General features: G+C 35.3%; 2 protein-coding genes across 2 annotated transcripts; one reads left to right on the top strand and one right to left on the bottom strand.

Annotated features, from left to right (window-relative positions):
- Nucleotides 1-4,394: 4,394 nt before the first annotated feature.
- LOC148959196 (RNA polymerase II-associated factor 1 homolog) lies at nucleotides 4,395-15,862 on the bottom strand. Its single transcript, XM_089110899.1, has 15 exons — nucleotides 15,729-15,862; nucleotides 12,708-12,722; nucleotides 12,236-12,331; nucleotides 12,000-12,121; nucleotides 11,141-11,204; nucleotides 10,544-10,645; nucleotides 10,261-10,309; nucleotides 10,029-10,085; nucleotides 9,661-9,729; nucleotides 9,029-9,132; nucleotides 8,187-8,303; nucleotides 6,980-7,046; nucleotides 6,662-6,723; nucleotides 5,370-5,481; nucleotides 4,395-4,878 (listed from the first exon to the last, which is right to left on the bottom strand). Exons 1-15 carry the CDS (start codon nucleotides 15,767-15,769, stop codon nucleotides 4,591-4,593), a joined length of 1,365 nt encoding a protein of 454 aa, XP_088967025.1. The 5' UTR covers nucleotides 15,770-15,862; the 3' UTR covers nucleotides 4,395-4,590.
- LOC148959195 (protein ZNRD2-like) lies at nucleotides 15,742-18,952 on the top strand. The gene is made up of 4 exons (XM_089110907.1): nucleotides 15,742-15,883; nucleotides 17,189-17,326; nucleotides 17,931-18,039; nucleotides 18,662-18,952. Exons 2-4 carry the CDS (start codon nucleotides 17,189-17,191, stop codon nucleotides 18,922-18,924), a joined length of 510 nt encoding a protein of 169 aa, XP_088967033.1. The 5' UTR covers nucleotides 15,742-15,883; the 3' UTR covers nucleotides 18,925-18,952.
- Nucleotides 18,953-20,142: the final 1,190 nt, after the last annotated feature.

The raw sequence follows: 20,142 nt of genomic DNA, 5'->3' as shown, positions 1-20,142 counted from the left end.
GGACACGTTACATAGTCCATCTAGGATCAGTTGTTTTAGGCTTTAAAAGTATCAAGATCCAATTAAGTGACACCCATCCGCATTGCACACAATTCAGCAGGACAGGTCCTTGCTTTGGCTGCATCACACTGCCGCCCTCCGTTCGAAGCAGTCATACTGTGGTTTAACAAACCTGCCAGTATGGTCATAGTAAACGTTTATGGAATCCCAATATTGCTCCCAGTGTTCTAACCTTCATACTTCAGTTTCGCAAACACACCTGTAAAGTTCGAATATCAGTTCGATCTTGTTTCAACAAAAATCAATAATCAAATGAATCAATAAATTGACTAAGGATTGTTTTCATTGTTTTGGTAATATCACATTGCTTGCTTGGCTGTGGTTTAGTGGGCCCTCACGGTAGTGTTCACCTCAGTCTGGCACCAAAACTTCGCTCGAGTTACATAATAACATTTTTAACACTGTGGTCTCGGCAATGCCCCCTGAAACATTTTGATTGCCAGTTTACTGTTTTTAGATAACCCCAATTGGTCTATTCCTTTGATTACTCTTCCTAACAAAATGGAAATATTGCCTACAGCAAGATGATACCAAAAAGCAGGGCCGTCTTTAGCCGGCTTGTGCCCAGTGGTTATTGACAAAACAAGACCCCGTTCAGAAAATTCCTGCGGCCATGCCCTTCGGTTTCGGTTTCGGTGAACGTCCTTTTTGGTTACAATAATTAAAAAGATTTGTTAGGGATTTTTGCAAGAATGTGCAGGAACACTTAGAGTGGATCTGAGACACGTGGACATTTCTCTGCACTTTGCTTTTTAATCCGTATACTTTCCGTATGCTGAAATAGTAGCTTTTGTTGCATTTTGAAGATATCTTATTACATTATTATAAGTGTCACTAGTCACCATGGCAACAAACTTCCAACTAACTACATGCTATATTTTCAACAAAAAAAAAAAAAAAAAACTTATACAATACAGGTATTTTGATGTATTTTGTATAGCAGCAGAGCTAAACAATTTTGAAAAAATGCGCTGGCAACTTTGCTCTCTGTTTTCATCAATCATGATCGGCAAATGCATCAAATGTTTGTTGTTATTGCCAATTTATGAATGCATTGTGTGCCCCCCTTTTGTTCTGGTGCAAATTTGATTGGTTTGAGCAATCTGTATTTTGCTACTTTAGGCAAGCCTTTTTGTTGAGAGCGAACTTCTTGGTTCAATGTAAAACGTGCTTTATTGTTAATACTAAACTTGCTCAATATTTATATATATAGAATTGATTTGCTGTAATTATGCAAATTTATTTTACAATGAATTTACTAACATTAGGCACACTTTGCTTGGTAAATGTAAAATAGTTTACTGTGGCTTTACAACAAATCTGCAGAATCTAAAACATATAAGCTGAATCTGCAGAACCAATGTTTGCAATATAAATCAGTAAATACCTAGTTAGCTTACTGTGGTGATGTTTCTTGCTAAATGCAAACATGTCCATTGTTCTGTCATGCAAACTGCAATGGTAAATATAGTGGCAGTTTGCTGTGCTTATGCAAACTCAAATGGCAAATGCAAAATCTTCCTTGCCATGGTTCATAAATTCACATGAAATATGGAGATAGTGTGCTGCGTTTATGGAAATTCACATAGTAAATACAAAATGTTTTCTTGTTATGGTTTATATATTCAAATAAAATATGGAGATAGTTTCCCAGGGCTATACATACGTATACATACATAAAAAAGCGTCTGCTGTTGTTGCCATAACACGTCTAGTTATGCCTTTACTCTTGGTGGCAAACAGGCAAGGTGAACAAAAAACAAACAAACCAAATGTTTACTGTTGTTGGCAAGCACGCAAAACAAAACAAAACGTTTGCTGTTGTTTGGCAAACATGCGAATATATATATAAAAGAAAAGAAAAACCATTAAGCGTTTTCAGTTGTTGGGAAGCATGTAAATAAAAGAAAACATTTGCTGTTGTTGGCAGAATGCAAATTTATAGGTTCAAACAAACAAACAAATACTTAGTGTTTGCAGTTGATGGCAAACATGTAAAATAAAAACAAAACGTTTGCTGTCGTTGGCAAGCATGAAAAATAAAACAGAACGTTTGCTGTCATTGGCAAGCATGAAAAATAAAACAGAACGTTTTGCTGTCGTTGGCAAACAGGCAAAGAAAAGCGTTGTGCTGTTGTTGGCAAACATGCGGAAGAAAAGGGTTTGCTGTTGAAAAAAAAAAAAAAAAAAAAAAAAACCATTGAGCGTTTTCAGCTGTTGGGAAGCATGTAAGTAAAACAAAACATTCGCCGTTGTTGGCAGAATGCAAATTTATAAGTTCAAAAAAAAAAAAAATATTAAGCGTTTGCAGTTGTTGGCATAGATGCAAAATAAAAAAAAAAAATAAAAAACAAAACGTTTGCTGTCGTTGGCAAGCATGAAAAATAAAAAGCGTTTGCTGCTGTTGGCAAACATGAAAAATAAAAAGCGTTTGCTGTTGTTTGCAAACATGCAGGAGAAAAGGGTTTGCTGTTATTGGCAAACATGCAGGAGAAAAGGGTTTGTTGTTGTTGGCAAACACGCAAAAAAAAAGCGTTTGCTATTGTTGACAAACATGCAGAAGAAAAGGGTTTGCTGTTGTTGGCAAACATGCAAAGAAAAGCGTTTGCTGTTGTTGGCAAACAAACAACTAAAAGCATTTGCTGTCGTGGGCAAACATATGAAAAAAAAAGCGTTTGCTGTTGTTGGCAAACATACAACGAAAAGCGTTTGCTGTCGTGGGCAAACATATAAAAAAAATGCGTTTGCTGTTGTTGGCAAACATACAACGAAAAGCGTTTGCTGTCGTGGGCAAACATATGAAAAAAAAAGCGTTTGCTATTGTTGGCAAACATACAACGAAAAGCGTTTGCTGTCGTGGGCAAACATATATAAAAAAAAGCGTTTGCTGTTGTTGGCAAATATACAACGAAAAGCGTTTGCTGTCGTGGGCAAACATACAAAAAAAAAGCGTTTGCTGTCGTGGGCAAACATACAACGAAAAGCGTTTGCTGTCGTGGACAAACATAAAAAAAAAAAAAAAAAAAAAACAAAAGCGTTTGCTGTTGTTGGCAAACATAAAGAAAAAAAAAACTTTTCTCTTGCTTTCTCTCCCCGCTTCTCTTCACCAATAACTTCCTCCCTTATTAAGGTTAGGGCAAGAGTCTCCCCCAGTTACAGGTTTTCTAAGTCAGTGTTTGATGGGTGTAAACATTATCATGTTTCTTGTGGCGGGGTAAAAAACTGAGGCAGTTTTTTCCCTGGAATCAAACACCGACCATAAAATTGCGTCATTGCTCAGGCAAGACAAGGGCTGATGCACCAAAAGCCCAAAATGTTTTTCCTGAGATTAGGGTGTTGTTTATCATAACTAAGGGGCCCCCGCGATGGAATTAAATGGGAATTAATCGTTTAATTCGAGTTAATACCCGCGGGGAAAGTGCGCAGATTCCCCTTTTCTAGAATCGGGTGGTCCCACACGTATATCCTTAGTAGGCTGTGGATATCATGTTACCTAAGCTATTTGCTAATCACCTTGTGGTATTTTCTAGGTGGTCTTTTCCTGGCATATTTCTTTAAGTACAGTGATGCAGCTAGGGTCATGTCATATTTTGCAGCAAGACTCACGCGTTGTTTGCACGCGTTTTCCCCTCCCATCCCTGTCCCCTTGTACTCACTTCTCCTCCTGCTTATATCCCGTCATATACTTCCTTCTGCCTTCTCCTGTCTCACTTCTTCTCACACAGTCATTCGATTGTGTGACAGGTGTATCAGTCTGATTATCGGGGTAAAAAACTGAGGCAGTTTTTTCCCTGGAATCAAACACCGACCATAAAATTGCGTCATTGCTCAGGCAAGACAAGGGCTGATGCACCAAAAGCCCAAAATGTTTTTCCTGAGATTAGGGTGTTGTTTATCATAACTAAGGGGCCCCCGCGATGGAATTAAATAAAATTATCTTTTATCTGCCAACCCACTTGCTTTGTACTAGAGAAACCAGAGAGTTGGTTCTTGACACAGGGTCGAAACAACAAATTAGTTAACAACGAGTAAAAACAGTTGCAGCTTGAGAAAATCTGTGAAGTTGAGTCTTATTTACAGTCAATTACATTTTTGGACCTGTTGCCTAATATTTTATCAAGCTCGGAATAGCAACTTAGACTGGTTTTGTTCTATACAACGGTAAACAGAAATTTTTATTACATCCTTAGAACTACCTAGTTGACTTCATACTTTTTAAGTTTCTCCATAACAACAAGTTTCATCTTTTGAAAGTTGTGATCTTTTGACGTTCATGAAGAGGACAAGCATTTCCGTACAGCGGACAAGGCGTTTTCGAAATATACAGTAGTGCCTTCGCAAAAGGAGTGGTCATTTTTAGAGAAATTAAAGAACGCAAAGGTTGCTTATTTAAATTGTCGTGTGCATAAAAAATAAGGAAAATTTCTTCCCTCATTATTTGATAATTTGACTATTGGTGCTCGCCCCGTCAGTCAAAGAAAAAATTTGAAAGCTTATAGCAGAGCTACATAGTCTCCTGCCAAACACTATTTATTCATCACCCTCATCTTCGCTTGAGCTAGAGCCGAAGAGTTCATTTCCCAAATCATTGTCTCCCTCGTCATCTTGATCCTCAGCAACTTCCACTGCATTGTCAGATTTTTTACCCTCTTCGTTCGATTCCGCGTCTTCAGCTTTTCTATCCTCGGCCTCGTCTTGTTCTTCCAAGTTGACGTCATCAGCATTTACTTGATCACTGTCTGGACTTGCGGGTTCGTCCTCGTCTTCGTCCAGCTCCTCCTCAAGCGCAGCGTTTTCAAGCTGTGAAAGTCTTGATTTCTACATAGAAAAAAAGTGACAGAAAATTTAATTCAAGGATAGGTTCGGTAATCTGAAAATAGCCTTCATTTACAGGTCAGTTTCAAATTAAATTAAAAAGCGTGTATAAAAATATTCAACACAGGTTTAAATTTGCTATTTTCTGGAAAACTCAATAAAAAACAATTCGTGTTTAAGACAATGCATTTTTCTTTTTTCCTCGACTGATTCGTACATACTTTTCAAAATATGAAAGCATGCTCATTTTAATGTCAAGGTTTTGAGTAAAACAGGACATTGAAAAATTATACATGCTTTTTGTAAATTGTAGCCGTTGTGGGTCACTAAAGTTGAAAAAAACAGAAAAATGCTGTCTTTTACTACGAAACGGTTTTATTTCTCAATTAAGAATTACCATTATTAGGTTGTAACAAGTTTTGAACTATGGAACAAAAGAACCCACAACAAACTCACGATCGATAAATGATTGAATAAGATATTATAAAGCAAACCTGTAAATTCAGTTCAGCTTCTGTCGGCTCTCTGTTTCGCACGACCAATTTGGAAACTGCCGAGCTGATTCCTCCTGCACCGCCTTTAGCTCGTCGCTTATTCAGCTTCACCCTAATCGATTAAACATGGCCAGAGGTCATTCGTGAAAAGCAAAAGCCCTTATTTTATAAATATTAGAAGTCAAAGGGTTTTTTACATGTAATTATATCAGCCACATTTTGTTGGAAAAGCCTTTTTCATCATGTCGAAAGTATATAGAAACTCGACCTTCTGACTCCCACTTCAAAGATCAAGGATTAAATCAGAGTTGTGATATAAGAAGACCTTTCGTAATTCCTCACAGCTTCAAGGTATATTTCAAAGAGATAACATTTGGGGGTAATTTCGAGACAAATAAAAAGGTTGACTGTGTTTGGGTATTTTGAAATGTTATGGAATCTTTTGAATAGTTGCCAGATTGGTAAGAAGGGCTCCCGGCAATTGAAGCTTTAAGTGGTCACAAATGGTAACGTGAATTTGGACCTGCCACGCTGTAAGGCCCTAGTGATAAATACGTCACAAAAGTTATTTTCACATCAGCAGAACCATTGTCAAAAATCTTTAAGACGAGGGTGTGACATCCAATTTCAGGTGTACTTAGGGGGGATTAAAAGAGAGGGGGATTCTGCTGGCTATAACTGCTTCCTTTTGGACAAAGGATGTTTAGCAACTGACAAAAGAAAAATCTAAGGCTTCAGCAGCCTTGGAAGGAAAACTTGAATTAACAGGCTTTCGCCGCAAAACTCATAAAATAAGAATATATAAAGGGAAGAACGCATAGGTATTAGAGACTCATGAGCCTCTTTACGGAATATCGTCAAAGTGCCAAAAAGGCTTATTAATATTGCGAGGGTGTTTAAGAAAAGACACAGTGTTAATCAATTATGCACATCGACAGCACAGCGCGAACGTATACATTCTGTCTTACCTAATTAGTAAATTGGACGAAACAGCTAATTTCTCTCTATGCTTGAACTTCCACCATCATATATTCAATTGAAACTGCATTATATGTTTTTTCGCTATAATTTATTGAAATCCAAGTTTCATGTTTGAGCGTTTGTGGCCTTGATATCTCTCCCTCCCCTCCCTCCTCTTCAGATAGTAAAATATGTGAACAACCACTAAACCCAAAAGCAGATTAAAAACAGTCGACTTCCTGTAAATGCTTGCTCTAAAATGTGAAATAAATTCTCTGTTGCTTAAGAAAGCCACGAAAAGAAGACACAATTTAACAAAGTGCAGGGAATACCTTGTTTGTAGTTCATTGTAAAAAGCACCTTCGTTTTCTCGCAAAGCAAAGAAGTAGTTTTCCTGTGAAAAGAGCATTTTTATGAAACCGTGTTGGGGTGAACATGAACGTATCGTAAAATTCCGAATAAAAGCCAAGGGCTTAAAATGGTTCAAAGACCATTTTGGGGGCTCATATTTGAGGAGGGCTATATTCGGGGGGGGGACTATATAAGGAAATTGACGGTATGTAAACAACTGTAAGGAAAAAAACATTTTAAAACATGCAGGGTGATATACCAAAAGACGGACAAATATGATTTTTTGTTAATGACCCCACCTCATACCCGGAACTAGCTTTATTCTTGACACTCCAGTTGTATTCCCTGGCAAGCTTATAATCACTCCTAAAAAAAAATTGTTTCCATAATAAAAGAAGATGCTGATTTATTTTCGTTACACAGCATTTGCCGATGAACAGTTCAATATTTAGCACAAAATTGTGAACAAACAATATTGCAAAGACATATTTTAGGCAGCTTCGCAATCTTTGGTCAGTCGTTAAGTTTATCGATAGTGATACGTCAGCTACGCTCACTCACGCACTTGTTACAAAAAATGGATTATGGTAGCGCGCCGTTGTATGACACTTAAAAAACCATATATGATTCTAATTAAGATCTTCCCACAATATTGAAGATCCTTCAGGATAACAACCTTGAGCATTTGAAGGAACTGTTTGCAATTTTGGTAGGTCATTGAAATCCAATTATAGTCAAATTTTGAATGTACTTTGCTCTTATTTTAAGAGTTAGGGCGATAAGGCTTTCAGCGATGCAAGAACCAGATTATGGATCTCAATCCCCATGAACAACAGGTGACCACAAAAATCATAGAATTCTAGTCAATGTAGTTTCAGTTTAGAAAAAAATTGCTATAGAAATACTCTAATAAAAACAGTAATATCACAACATTTCAAGAAACTTAATGTAAATATTACTCGCAAAATGACTGCTTCAGTTCTCTTTTTACGTTGCAATTACTCTCCTTTGATAGAATATAAAGATATTTAGGACAGGAAACAAGTTGCTGAGGATTTGCGTGCAGAAAAGGACTTGGAGCAGTGTCTCTTTGGAACGGATCCGCAGCATAAACAGCAAAATGTGCCTTAACTACGACCGGGGTACACTCTAGAAGGCATACTGTCATTTTCAATTGAGTCATTTTGAAGCGTGGGATAATGCTAAATTAATTGTTTTAAGCGGATTGTTGCTTCTTCGTCGCCCTTTGCCGAGACAAGAGATAAGACTGAAAGAAGCAGCACTTTGAAAAATGAGTAATAATAAAGCACCCTACGCAGTGTGAGCATTAACAATTTTGCATCACTTTCATTTGAATACAAATTACTAAAAACTGGTAGCTTTGTGAAAAATTGACCGAAATAAAAGAAATAAAAACGAATAAGAAGAGATGCGAAGGTTACTTAAAATGGTCCCTAGTATCGTAAGGTCTTTCTGCAAGAAATTAGATACAGAACGAATACTAACTCATCTTCGCTTGCAATTTCACTAGGATCGGCTTCTTCTCTCTTCCTTTTACGTAGTGTGTCATCACTTGGCAGAAAATATGCAACAAACTGATCACCACTTTCGTCTTCCATACCCCTGTGCGCAAGAAAGAAACATCATGACTAAATCTTGATAAAAAACTCTGGCAGTCATGAAGTCTTGACAATATACTTGTGTTAGCTCATGAAAAAAATTTTATGTAAAATTTACATTTTGGCAATAGTGATCTTCATAAAGGTTAAAACTTGCAAATGAGCGCAAATCGTGGTCATTTTATAAAATAGAACGTAAGGATGATAGCAAGATCATAATTTGTTGTTCAATAAGCATTATTATACGAAATGAAAATGTTGAGAAGAAAATGAGACACAATTTCGACTTTTCATGTATGAATTGTCTTTAGAGTAATTGGATATAATAAAAAGGTAGTTCGGACTTGTAATTTAGACTAAAGTTTAGTTAATGTTGAAAACGTAATTGCTGCCATCTTATCTTCTAAGCTTACATTGATAAAAATGATAGCTGTTAATTAGATTTGATGGTGCCGAAAGTGAATAATTTATAACAGTTATTTTGTTAACTCCTTAATGTAAATCAATTCGATTTCCAGTTATGTTTTGTTGCTTTTCAAGAGTTTTAACTTTAAAACTTTTTATCTGTATCGATCGCCTTGTACGAACTTCATACGTTACTCTAATAAACTGGTTCATAAATTACTTACTATTGAGTGTTTCTGTTTCTCCTTACTCCTTAAAAAAAATAAAGGGCTAAAACAAAATATTAAAGTGTGGGATATTACGAACTGAATTCAAATGTTTTACCTGATCATGGCATGAGACATTTCATCGATTGATGCTGGATCAGCCTTGCCTCTTGGAGTAGGTTCCGTATCGAAAATCACATGGGCACAAGGCATATGCCAAAACTAAAAAGCAACGACCAAAAAACTAAAAGACTAAAGAAGGACCAGATATTATCAAGTGAAGAGGTATTGAGTTTACGCAAATGGGTCAAAATAATTGATTGGTTTACTTGGACGTCAACCCAGCCATTTCAATAACTGCAGAGTCACTACATCAAATTGCAATAAACGCAACTTTCATTCAAAAATGGTTGAAAATAGCACAGATGTGCAACTAGAATAAAATGTTTTTCGAAGAAAAGTTGATGACACCTCTTGGTTGACAAGTTGAGAAGCTAAAAACCAATTCTCCACATGCTTAGTGGAATCGTTATACCAAAAGACGAACAAGAAGAAGTCAATCACAGTGAAGAAAGACATTTACGTAAATAGTTTGAAATTTTATAGAAAGAAACTGTAATCGTGGTATAACATTCTAAGAAAAAACTAGTGATTAATAAATACATCAGTAAGCGGGAAAAAGGAAATAAAATCCCATTGCATTGAAAATTATAAGATATAAAAATACATGTGAGAGAAAAAGAAACCTACACTGAAATCAGGAAAAACAGGCATTATATCAACTGGCTTCAATCTTGGATTAGCGTGGTGTGCCGTTATCTGAAACAAAATTTGAAAAACATCATTGCAGAGCTAATTAAGGGAAAATATAATTTACTCCTGTCTTATAATTGTCGTCACATCAGATTGTAGTTTCAAAAAGAAAAGCTTTTTTTTCAAAATAGGCAAATTCTCTACAAACAAAAAACCTATATTTCCAACATATCTGCTAGCACTCATCATTACGTTTAGGACAGCATCTGGTTAATTCCTTGGGTAACATGAACCATAAACACAAATCAAAAATAGTTTTACCAGGTAACATATTCGGGAAGTGAATAAACAAACAATGTAATTACAGGTTTCTTTGCAGCCTCAAAACTTCCTTCAATTGATTGAATCTGAGCTTCGCGATCCTGTTTATGACAAAAGGAACCACATTGGTTAGGCAAATCAGTCCTGAACAGATGCTTAAATATTTAAGAATGCCACATAACGATGTGAGATGATTTCCAAAATTAAATATGATGTTTGTGTTTACGAGAAATCAATTTATTAATATCAAGCATGTGCGAGAAATTAGTGTTATACCTTATATAAATCGATTCCTTTCATTTTCTTCTTGACATTAAATCCGACTCTGGAAAGAAAATCGTTAATGAGATTCCATAAGCCACAATAATTAGGCAAAGAAAATTATCGAAGAATGAATATCTTATAGCATTTACAAAAATGATTAGGACTGGAAACGAAGCAAAGTATAACCAGAGACCGCAGCCCTACCTTATTAACATTAGTTATCAAACAACTATCTAAACTGAAGGTGGTGAGGTTGAGGGTTTTGAAAGATGCACAAATTCTACTTTTAACTTACTTTGTTTCAACCATATCATTGCATGTTTGAAATCTGTTGAATTCTGTTGATATATACTGTGTTTTTCTCAGCCACGTGACACTCTTGGTATGTTGCCTTTGTCTATTCAAAGAAGAAAAATCAATTCAATACAGTGCTGGCAACTTGAAAATGTATAAACAGAAAGGGTAGAGCAGGAAAGACACACTGTACTCTGTACACCTATCACTCTGCTCCTCTAACTGATCTATTTTTCTTATTGTTTATTGTACCTTAGGTTGATAACTAGGCACCTTTGATTCTGTCAAGGTTTAACAGATGAAGACAAAAGTGGAGAAATTTGCAGTGTGTTTACTTTTAGTTAATTTGATATCATTTAAACGTTTTATAGAAAGAGCTTTTGAATAAATATCTCATTATAATCAGTAATTAATGTACATCAGTAAATTATATTTAAAGTTTTCCAAAGTTGCTGAAAGTTCAGCTCTCAGGATTTGTAATTGTTTTTGTAGAAGTGAATGATTTAACACACACAGCAGATTTGGATATCATTAATTTCTAATTAGATAAATAAGACAATACCTAAAACAGCAAATCTATCTTGCTATACTGAAATACCTTTTATGGTCTGCTTGCATAGTGAACTCCTCTTCCAGTAATTTTTCATCTGCTGGATGCAGTTCTTATGACAAAAGAAAACATAATTTGTAAAATTGAAACATCGTGATGCAGAAAACCGAATACACAAACTGAAGTACACTGTAGAAATACATCCTTACAAGAAATTGTTATGAGTGTAATTTTGCCATAGCGTGATAAATCAAAAAGTTAGTGACAAAGAGGTAATGGTACTCAGTGCTTTCCTTCAGATCAGATAATCATAGATATTTCAGGCAAAACTGTATGCCTTTGAAGGGAACTTTTGAAGGTTTAAAACTTTTTACACCTTATTAGCCCATTTAACGCTTCAAAACTTAAAATCATCTGTTAATCAAAATAACATCATTGAAATGAAAGAAAATAACGTGGAAGGGTTTTGCACTTTATTCTCCATTATATACTCAACTTTGGTAAAAGGTGTTCACAATTTTAAGAGGACACTCCATTGCAATATTCTACTCTTATATATTGACCTGCTAGATGCTAGAGTTTTTTCTGAACTTATTTGCAGCTTCTTTATCAAAACTATTTAAAAGTTTGACATTTTTCACATTAATAAAAGCAAAAGAGACACAGAACAGAGGCCATCTACATATATTGATAACATCAACTAAAGGGAAACACAAACATAGAAAAAGGCAAACAGCAAACAAGACTCCAGCAGTCAAGAGAGGCTTGTGAAACAGCAACATGTTTTAAAAGAAAATGATTTTCATCTTTTGATACAAGCAGAAAATTAAAGCACTCTGTAGTTAATTTTTTTCTTTTCAAAACAACAGCTGACCAAATAAAACTACTTAAAATTTGAAGACCTTACCATTGTTAGATATACTGTAGGTATCAGGATCTATCAAATCTATTGTTACACCTAAGTCAGGCTCAGTTAGCAGGTCATGTTTGTAGCTCCTCTCAAGAGAAGTAGGCTTGTAATGGATGAACCTGAATGAAAATTAAATTGATTTTCATTGTGGCAAGGTAAAAAATGGATGCAAAATAAAGAATAATATAGTTAGAGAAAAATAACACTGGTTACTGAAAAACTGAACATTTTACCTGTTACCCTCAAAAGGGTATGTGATGAATTTTGCATCAAATGGAATATCTGGCAAAGAGTTATTGTATTTTACTCGGCACACAAAGTCACTTTTCCTGTCGAAGGAAAACTGTAAACATGAGTTTCTAGCATATAGTAAATGTACTTACATGGGTCATGATTCAATTAACAATGATGAAACATAATATAGATATTCACTCATTCGTTATGTTCTTAGAGAATCATGCCACAAAAAACCCCTCATGTACACAACAGAAAAATTAAAGGAGCACTTGTAAAACAGTACAAGTTATATTTTGTTCCTCAACAAAAAACATCAGAAGACAGCAATTTCTAAGATTCTACTTAAAAAAAATTTTTAAGCTGAATATCTTTTAATCTGCTTTAACACAGCATTTACTTTGTATACAACTGGTCAAAAATTAAGGATAATTTGCTATCAGTTAAGTTATCAAGAACATTGATACTCACACAATTCTCCCTGACCTGCAAAGAAAAAAATACATTTAACTTCAAGAAATGGATTGAAAGTAAAGCAAAAATAACATTACTGAAAGAAAAGACCTAGCTGTACTAAGGATATGAGTTTAAGTTGTCTAAAAGGTAAGGCACATTCGATTTGTGGAAAAAGCTAATCAACAGAAAGTGTGAAGCATTTCACAGGATTGATTCTATTTTGCTTTTATAGTCCTTAGTATGGGGGGAAGACCAGACTTTGAGAGCAAGTTTCTCCAAGGAGATGTGAAATTGAAAAGGGAAACCTTTTCCAATTTCTTCAAATTCTAGTAGCCAGACTTTCAAATTACAAAATGATACCATGTTTGAAACTAACAGTAGTTCTTAAAATAATGAAAAACCCCTGTAAATAAAGGCTTCCATAATTTCTTTATCTAAGTTTTAAGTTGAGGTCTGAAAATTGCCTGACATTTTGGCTAGGCCTTTCCCAGAGATGCAGGTTACAGCCTGCGCCTGCGCAAAACCTTTTTCCCGCTGGTGCAGTTTTTCAAATCAATGTTCTGATTTAATCCTCGTAGTTTAGCTTCCCAATGTTTGTGCTACTTACCACTAAATATCAGGGTGTTAGTAAATAAAGAGAAAGAAGTCTATGTGTTTATCACATGTTAACAAACTATTGTTTTATCTGCTAAAACTTGCAATGAAATAGGAAATGTGTTCGCAGGAAAGGAATAACATATAGCGTGATTAACGCTGCAAAAAATAGACCATTCCCCTAATTACGTCATGGCGCAATGCATTCTGGTACTTGTAGTTAAACCTGCGAATATTTGTTGAGGTTTTGTATGGCGATCCTACAAAGTTCTATTATAATTTGACACTTTTTGCTCAAATAGTCAAAAAAATAATGAAAAATATGGCAGAATGTACAGAACAGCACATCTCTAGTTTTTCTCAAAGCTCTTGCACTGGAACTGATGTCTCAGAAAGCCTTTATGGTTTGTTTTGCGATTAGGCCAAATAGGGAAAGCAAGCAGTTCACTCTCAATTGTCGAGAAGACGATATTAGCCTCAAAAGATATGCAATGGACAGGAAAGGTTGGAGCAAGTCAATCCCGGACAAAAATTTTGAGACAAAATGCAATTTTTTTAATTTTCTACTTTGCCTTGCCCCTGTTAATTCGAATCACCCCTTTCCCCCTGAAGCAATGTTGCGTTTGTAGTTCTATCATTTTTGCTTCAAAATCATGCATTCAACATTGAATTGGGGAAGAGGGAAGCTATTTTTCATAGGAAAGAGAAAACATACAGTTTTCTTGAAAAGTCTCAACTATTTTTGTCCCGGATTGAAGTCTACCAAACTTCTGAAGTGAATCTGGTAGGAAAATATCTGGGACCCTGCTAAGAATGATGAATTTCTTTGTTTATACTGCAGCAATTTGTCTTGAGCTTTTCTTGTGCTGACATATAATTCTTGCCCCCTCCCCCCAAAAAAGAATGGGCTATATCTAAGCTAACAACATTTGGCAAATCTTTCTTAATATCAAAGCCTTTATCAGGTTTGTTGGGATCTTAGTCATCAAGCTGTGTATAACTTTACAGTCAGATGTAGTATAATCTTGGCTGCTTGGTTTAAAATAAATTGGTTTAAAACTTCAAAACCAAAAACAACAGTGAATAACCCTTGTTAATGGCTTTAAAGAAACTGGCACCTCATTGCTCCTTCCGTAATCACAACTACATAATACTAGAAGCATTATCCCCTTGTTCCCATATTTTTCACTTTTAAGTTTGTTTGGCCTAGGCCTTATCAAATCATATCATTGCTCGCTGTCAAATTGATGTCAGAACGACTTTCTGCAGCGCTGATTTTCAGGCAAGAGCTTTGAGAAAACCTTGGAATGTGCTGCTCTGTTTATTCTGCTGTATTTTCCATGATTTTCTTTATCATTCGAGCAAAGAGCGCTGGATAATAACAGAACTTTGTCCGATTGCTGTACAAAACATAAACAAATGTTTGCGGGTTTAACTACAAGTACCATAATGCATTGCCCCATGATGTAATTAAGGAAATGTCTAATCAAAATGAGAAACATTACACCATGCTGTCAAATATGAAACAATTTATTTTCTCAAGTCGCGACATATAAACTAGGCATTCCCAAAAAAGCCACATTTGACCCGCAAAAACTAACAAAACTTTGCTATATTCCAAAAAGTTATGTTCCTCTTTTTTCTTGTTTTAAGAAGTGGTAATACAAAATTTAGAGGTATAAATATACAGAAAAATAATGTGAATAATGATTAAAAGAATGCACTTAAGCTTTGACAGCACTTAAACAGCTTTGACAGCACTTAAGAACATCATCTTCATTGACAATCCCTTTACTGGGGCCTGACTGTATACTGGGGCGCCCTATACTGGGGGAAACGTTACCAACGTTGCTCAATAAATTTGGTTTTATATTGTTATTATTGGTGGTGTCTTTCGCGTACAGGCTTTTACATTTTCACTTGCTGTAAATGTATTGTTAAATGTTTGTTTGCCGAGAAGGCATCTTGCTTTCAATAACTTCTATCATCGCAACAACAATGTGCTGGTGGCACTTGAAGGCACTTCAGAACTTAATCTTAATGGATAAACCCTTTGCTGGGGCTCACCTGTAAACTGGAGCGCTCTTTACTGAGAAACGTTACCAATATTGCACGTGCGAAGCACAGAACCTCAGTCAGTTTAGACCTATGCAAAATGCATCTACAGAGTTATGAATATGAAATTTGTTACTTGGTTGGCAGGCTCAACGGGCTCAAATATTTGGAGTATTTTCCAACTCGGGATAAATGCTTCTTCACCTTGTTCTAGAAGTTTTAAAATGCTTTACTTTTAGTCTAGTAAATCCTTATTAATCTCAGGGGACGATTGTGTGTTAAAACTTGTTGAACTTTCGTGAGTAAATTGTATTAATAGCGAGCAAGATAAATCAGCAATAAATAAAATCAATTTTGTCTTCTGATAAGCAAAACGCAAACACTTACTCCCTTCTCTCACGTTGACTGTCTTGTATAGTGGGAGCCATTTTGCAGCATCGATCAGACTGTGTAGCATCTGTGCCTCTGCATCGTCTCGAGGCTAGCTTAGGCCAGTAGTTCACTAGTTTGGTTAGTTGGTGAAGATTTTGTTGATTTCAAAGGTAAGGAATGATATCACTTTCGACTGTTAATCCTATTTCAGTGTCTTTGGTTTAAAGAACTCAAGTCTCTGTACGTTTTTTGGCTCCGACCCTTCTTCCTCAGCGTACTTTGGTATGTCATAACATAACACTCGGCAATTGGCAATAGGCCAGTAAAAAGAAATATCTGTAGGTATCAGAATGGAGTATAAGTACTAGTCTGTGGCTTATTTTCGTGTTGTTTCGTATGTCTCAGATTCCACTACAAATGCTTCACAGTAAAAAAAAATAAAATCATCGGATACAGCATATGGAAGTTATTCAACTGCTAGAAAATAGAGAATTGGATATGAAAAAATACGTTGTATTTTCAAAACATCAGAGTAGGAGTAGAATGTATGCCAGACTGCAAGGTATTTTTTATGCGCAAGAAAAAAATTTTCTACCTCAAACGCCTAAAGAAACAAATTATATTTGCTAAAAAAGAGAAATAAAAGTGATTTTGTTGATAGGCTTGTCACAGATTGGAAACCGAGCAAAAGTGTACTACTTAGCAGGCATCATACTTATGCAAATGCTTGAAAGGATAAGCAAGTTCACTGGATCAGGAAAAACTATACTACATAGGAGGCATCCTACTTGAAAGTATACTGTAGTATTCCCAAAAATTAACAGTGGAATTGATTTTCAAATGCATTTTTTCATTGAGATGTGTTTAATTTTGCTAACTTTTGTTTCCTGTATTTTGATATACTGGCTTTGTATTGTCTATGTCACTTGCTTGAATCCAAAAAGATGACTAGAAATGTTTTAATTGATGAGACATTCCTTCCTCGCAATCTACTGTTTAGCCTGATCCAAAGCTCGCCGGTGGGGCTTGCGTGAGTGCTAATTGGGTCAGACTGATCACTTGCGCCAAACAAAAGACATTCAGAGACATTCATGGCTCTCTGTGCTCATATAAAAACGGTTTGAATGTAACTTTTCTGGCAAATTCACCTGTTTAAAGAATTGTGAGATTGATGATTGTTGCTTAGCTTGAATTCAAAAATTATAATTTTCCACATGCTGCATCTTTTGTAACACATATAACATTTTTTTTGTTTTGTTTTCACTTGTTTTCCCTTTTTCACTTTTGCTTTGAACAAACCTCTAGTACAATCTTCATGAGGTAGGTGTTTAAGAAAACTTTGAGAACAAGTGTAAAACTACAATTCATTTCTGAATATTATCACTGTTTGTCTGTTATTTTGAAGGCTCTATTACAGATTTACAAAGTGATCAAAGCCTATATTTTCCGAAATCTGACCTGATCCTTTTTAATAGATGAACATGGATCTCTCAGACGAAGAAAAGCATGCCCTAGAGTTAAGAAGGGAAAGGTCTAACAAAATAAGCAAAATCATGGGAGACTATTTGCTAAAAGGATACAAAATGCTTGGTACAAACTGCAACAGATGTGGGGTATGGACATATTTTATTAGTAAAATGCAGTTTGATTATTTGGTAACAAGCAATCGTTTATAACAATGCTTTTATTCAACCAACCATTTGCTGAATTTGGGTTAGTGCATTCCCATTTCTACTGTGACGCTTATTGTCTGTCATATGTAGGTTTTGTAAATCTCCTCTGTGTCTCAAAGAACTAGGTTTTTAGTAAGCCCTTGAAAGTGTTATTAGTAGAAGTTTATGCCATAAGTGAACAAATATATTAGACTGTTTTATTAAACAAAGACTTTTATTGGAAGCTGTACTGTTGTGTTAGGGAGCATGCGTGTAGATACACTCACCCCAGCATTTATAATAATCAGCATAACTTATGTAACAAAAGCATGAAAAGGAAGGAATGAAAGATCACTTTTCCAACCGCAATTTCTTCATGTTTGCTTTATCAAAATGAGTTACGATCAAGGTTTTCTATACCAGGTAAAAGTTTGGTATCCTGATTTCACTTATTTATTGTTATCATCCTTAGAGAAATTATTTTATTCTTTTCACATCAATAAATTGATCTAAAACAAAATAAACTTCATTATAAGCTTTTGGCATTGTATGGATCCTTTTACAGACAATCTTGATGAGAGATAGGCAGAAAAATGATTATTGTGTGGCATGCAATGATATTGATGGCTTAGTCAACTGTGATCAACAGCACATGGGACAATCACATTATCAAGGTAAATGCAAATTCTAATGTTTTTTGGAACTTCTTTCTAGCTTGGTTAGTGATAAATTGATATGATATAGCAATGAGTGTGATAAATTGTTAGATTTTTGAAGAGATGTCTTCATCTAAAAGGCATTCATTTATATTTAATTAACATTATTTTCTATTTCATACATCGGCAAGGTAGTTATAAAATATTTTGTTTTCTAAATATATGATTTAATTGTAAGGCTCTTTTGTGAGTTTTCTAGCATTTTATTTGTCTAATTAAACTTAGCCTGGCAAAGCAATAAACAATCGTAAAGTTTGTTTCAAATTGCCCTTCTGATATTTGCAGATTGTTCCAAAGAACCTAGGCCCAGGGTCTATCAAGTCAAAAGATAAAATGTTGAGACACATCACTCAAGCAACAGGCAGTCATATCAGTATAAACAAGATGTCAATTTTTTTGCAACTGAGTTGCTATTCTCTGTCTCCCATGTTATTGCTAACCTGTTTCACCTTTAGCAGTCTGCCTATTACAAAACGTTTTGCTTAGTCACATACTGTGGCCTATGCTGTTTCGGTACCTCTACAGACATGTATATATGGTTCCCTGACACAAATGCCTTGTTATCAGTTTATTTTTGTAGGTACCCAGGCTAGAGAACCACGGTTGGCACAAGAGAGTCTTGCACCAAATCACAATGAAGCAAGATATTCTTCCAGTGGTCAAGTCTCACAAACTGATGACTACAGGGGAATAATAAAGGAGGCAGAAAGTTCAATTCTAATGAAGATGCAATGGGCAAGTATTGCTCTAAGAAACTGCAGTGTTGAAGAAAGTTTCAAGTTATTGCAATTGATAAACTCATGTTATGACACTATTTCTAAATTAAATTCTTCAAATAAATGAGTATTTAAATTAAAAAAATATTGCACACTTGTTCACTTTCTTTGAACATCTTATTCAGTTCAGTATGGTCCAGTTTATTTATTTATGGCTTTGAAATGCAAGGGGATGTTGGGTTGTCACATTTTTCAGTTAGAAATGCTCAAATTAGCTTTTGTGTCAATTTATAGCCGTAATCACGTTTTAAGGTTTGGAAGGCTCTAATTAGCTCTTGCGTTAATCGGCTTCTTTGATATATCAATTTTGAGCTACAGGAAATTTGATACTGCTCCATCAATTGATAGCTGTAATCACCTTTTACATTTTGGAAGGCTCTAATTAGCTCTTGTGTTAATCGGCTCCTTTGACATATCCATTTTGAGCAACAGGAAATTTGATACCAGACACTTGTCTTGCTCCAAAAAATGACCGTATAAGGCAATAGGCATATATGGCTTTTTTGTTTGCTTAGGCATGTATATATTGTTTTTTGTTTGCTTAGTGGTCTTTGTGTGGTCCATCTATCAGCATTTTTCATTTTTCCTGGTAGAAGGATATCATTTTTGTCTTCATTTCAACTTCAAGGATATGACATTTAGAGTACTCTTCAAAGTTCCACAAATGTATGCTGATGAGGATATATAATTTGGATATATAAGTTTTAAGAGTTGGTCTAAAAGAAACCCGTTGTGTTGAAATAAAGAAAGTCTACATCTAATGGAACAACTGGACCTGGTATAAGCTGGGCAGAAAAATAAGAATAAGTGAAACTGTGAAGTGAAACCTAAAGGTTAGTCATGTAACCAAGTTTCAAGAAAAATTTGGATTTTGGAAATTCTTAAAAAAAATTCACACGATGAAGACCTAAAAGCCCTGAAAGAAAACCGGAAAAGACGGAGAACTCAGAGAAACATTTGTCAACTTTGAATTACTGGCTAGCCTTTTAAGTTACTCAACAGTTGCCTGAGATGCTGATTAAATGCTAGAATACTTGCTTAAAGGCTCTTGCACAACCGGAATGCTAAGCGGCAGTTGTCTTGTACAGTTGACTGTGTTGTATTTTCATGCTGTACGATATTAGGCTGGTCTTTTGAATAATAAATGCAAAGTGTGTCGGTTGGGCAAGAACTTTTAGCAGGAAATCAATCCAGGATCAGGACCAAACACACTGCACGCAGGGAATGATTTAAAAGAGTAACCCCCTTATTTGGACAAGCTAGTCAATTTTTTGAGCAGGACTTA

The sequence above is a fragment of the Rhopilema esculentum genome, chromosome 10, assembly GCF_057945365.1.
Source record: "Rhopilema esculentum isolate cy_ngs chromosome 10, ASM5794536v1, whole genome shotgun sequence".
Taxonomy (NCBI): domain Eukaryota; kingdom Metazoa; phylum Cnidaria; class Scyphozoa; order Rhizostomeae; family Rhizostomatidae; genus Rhopilema; species Rhopilema esculentum.
This window is presented reverse-complemented; position numbering and strand designations above follow the sequence as displayed.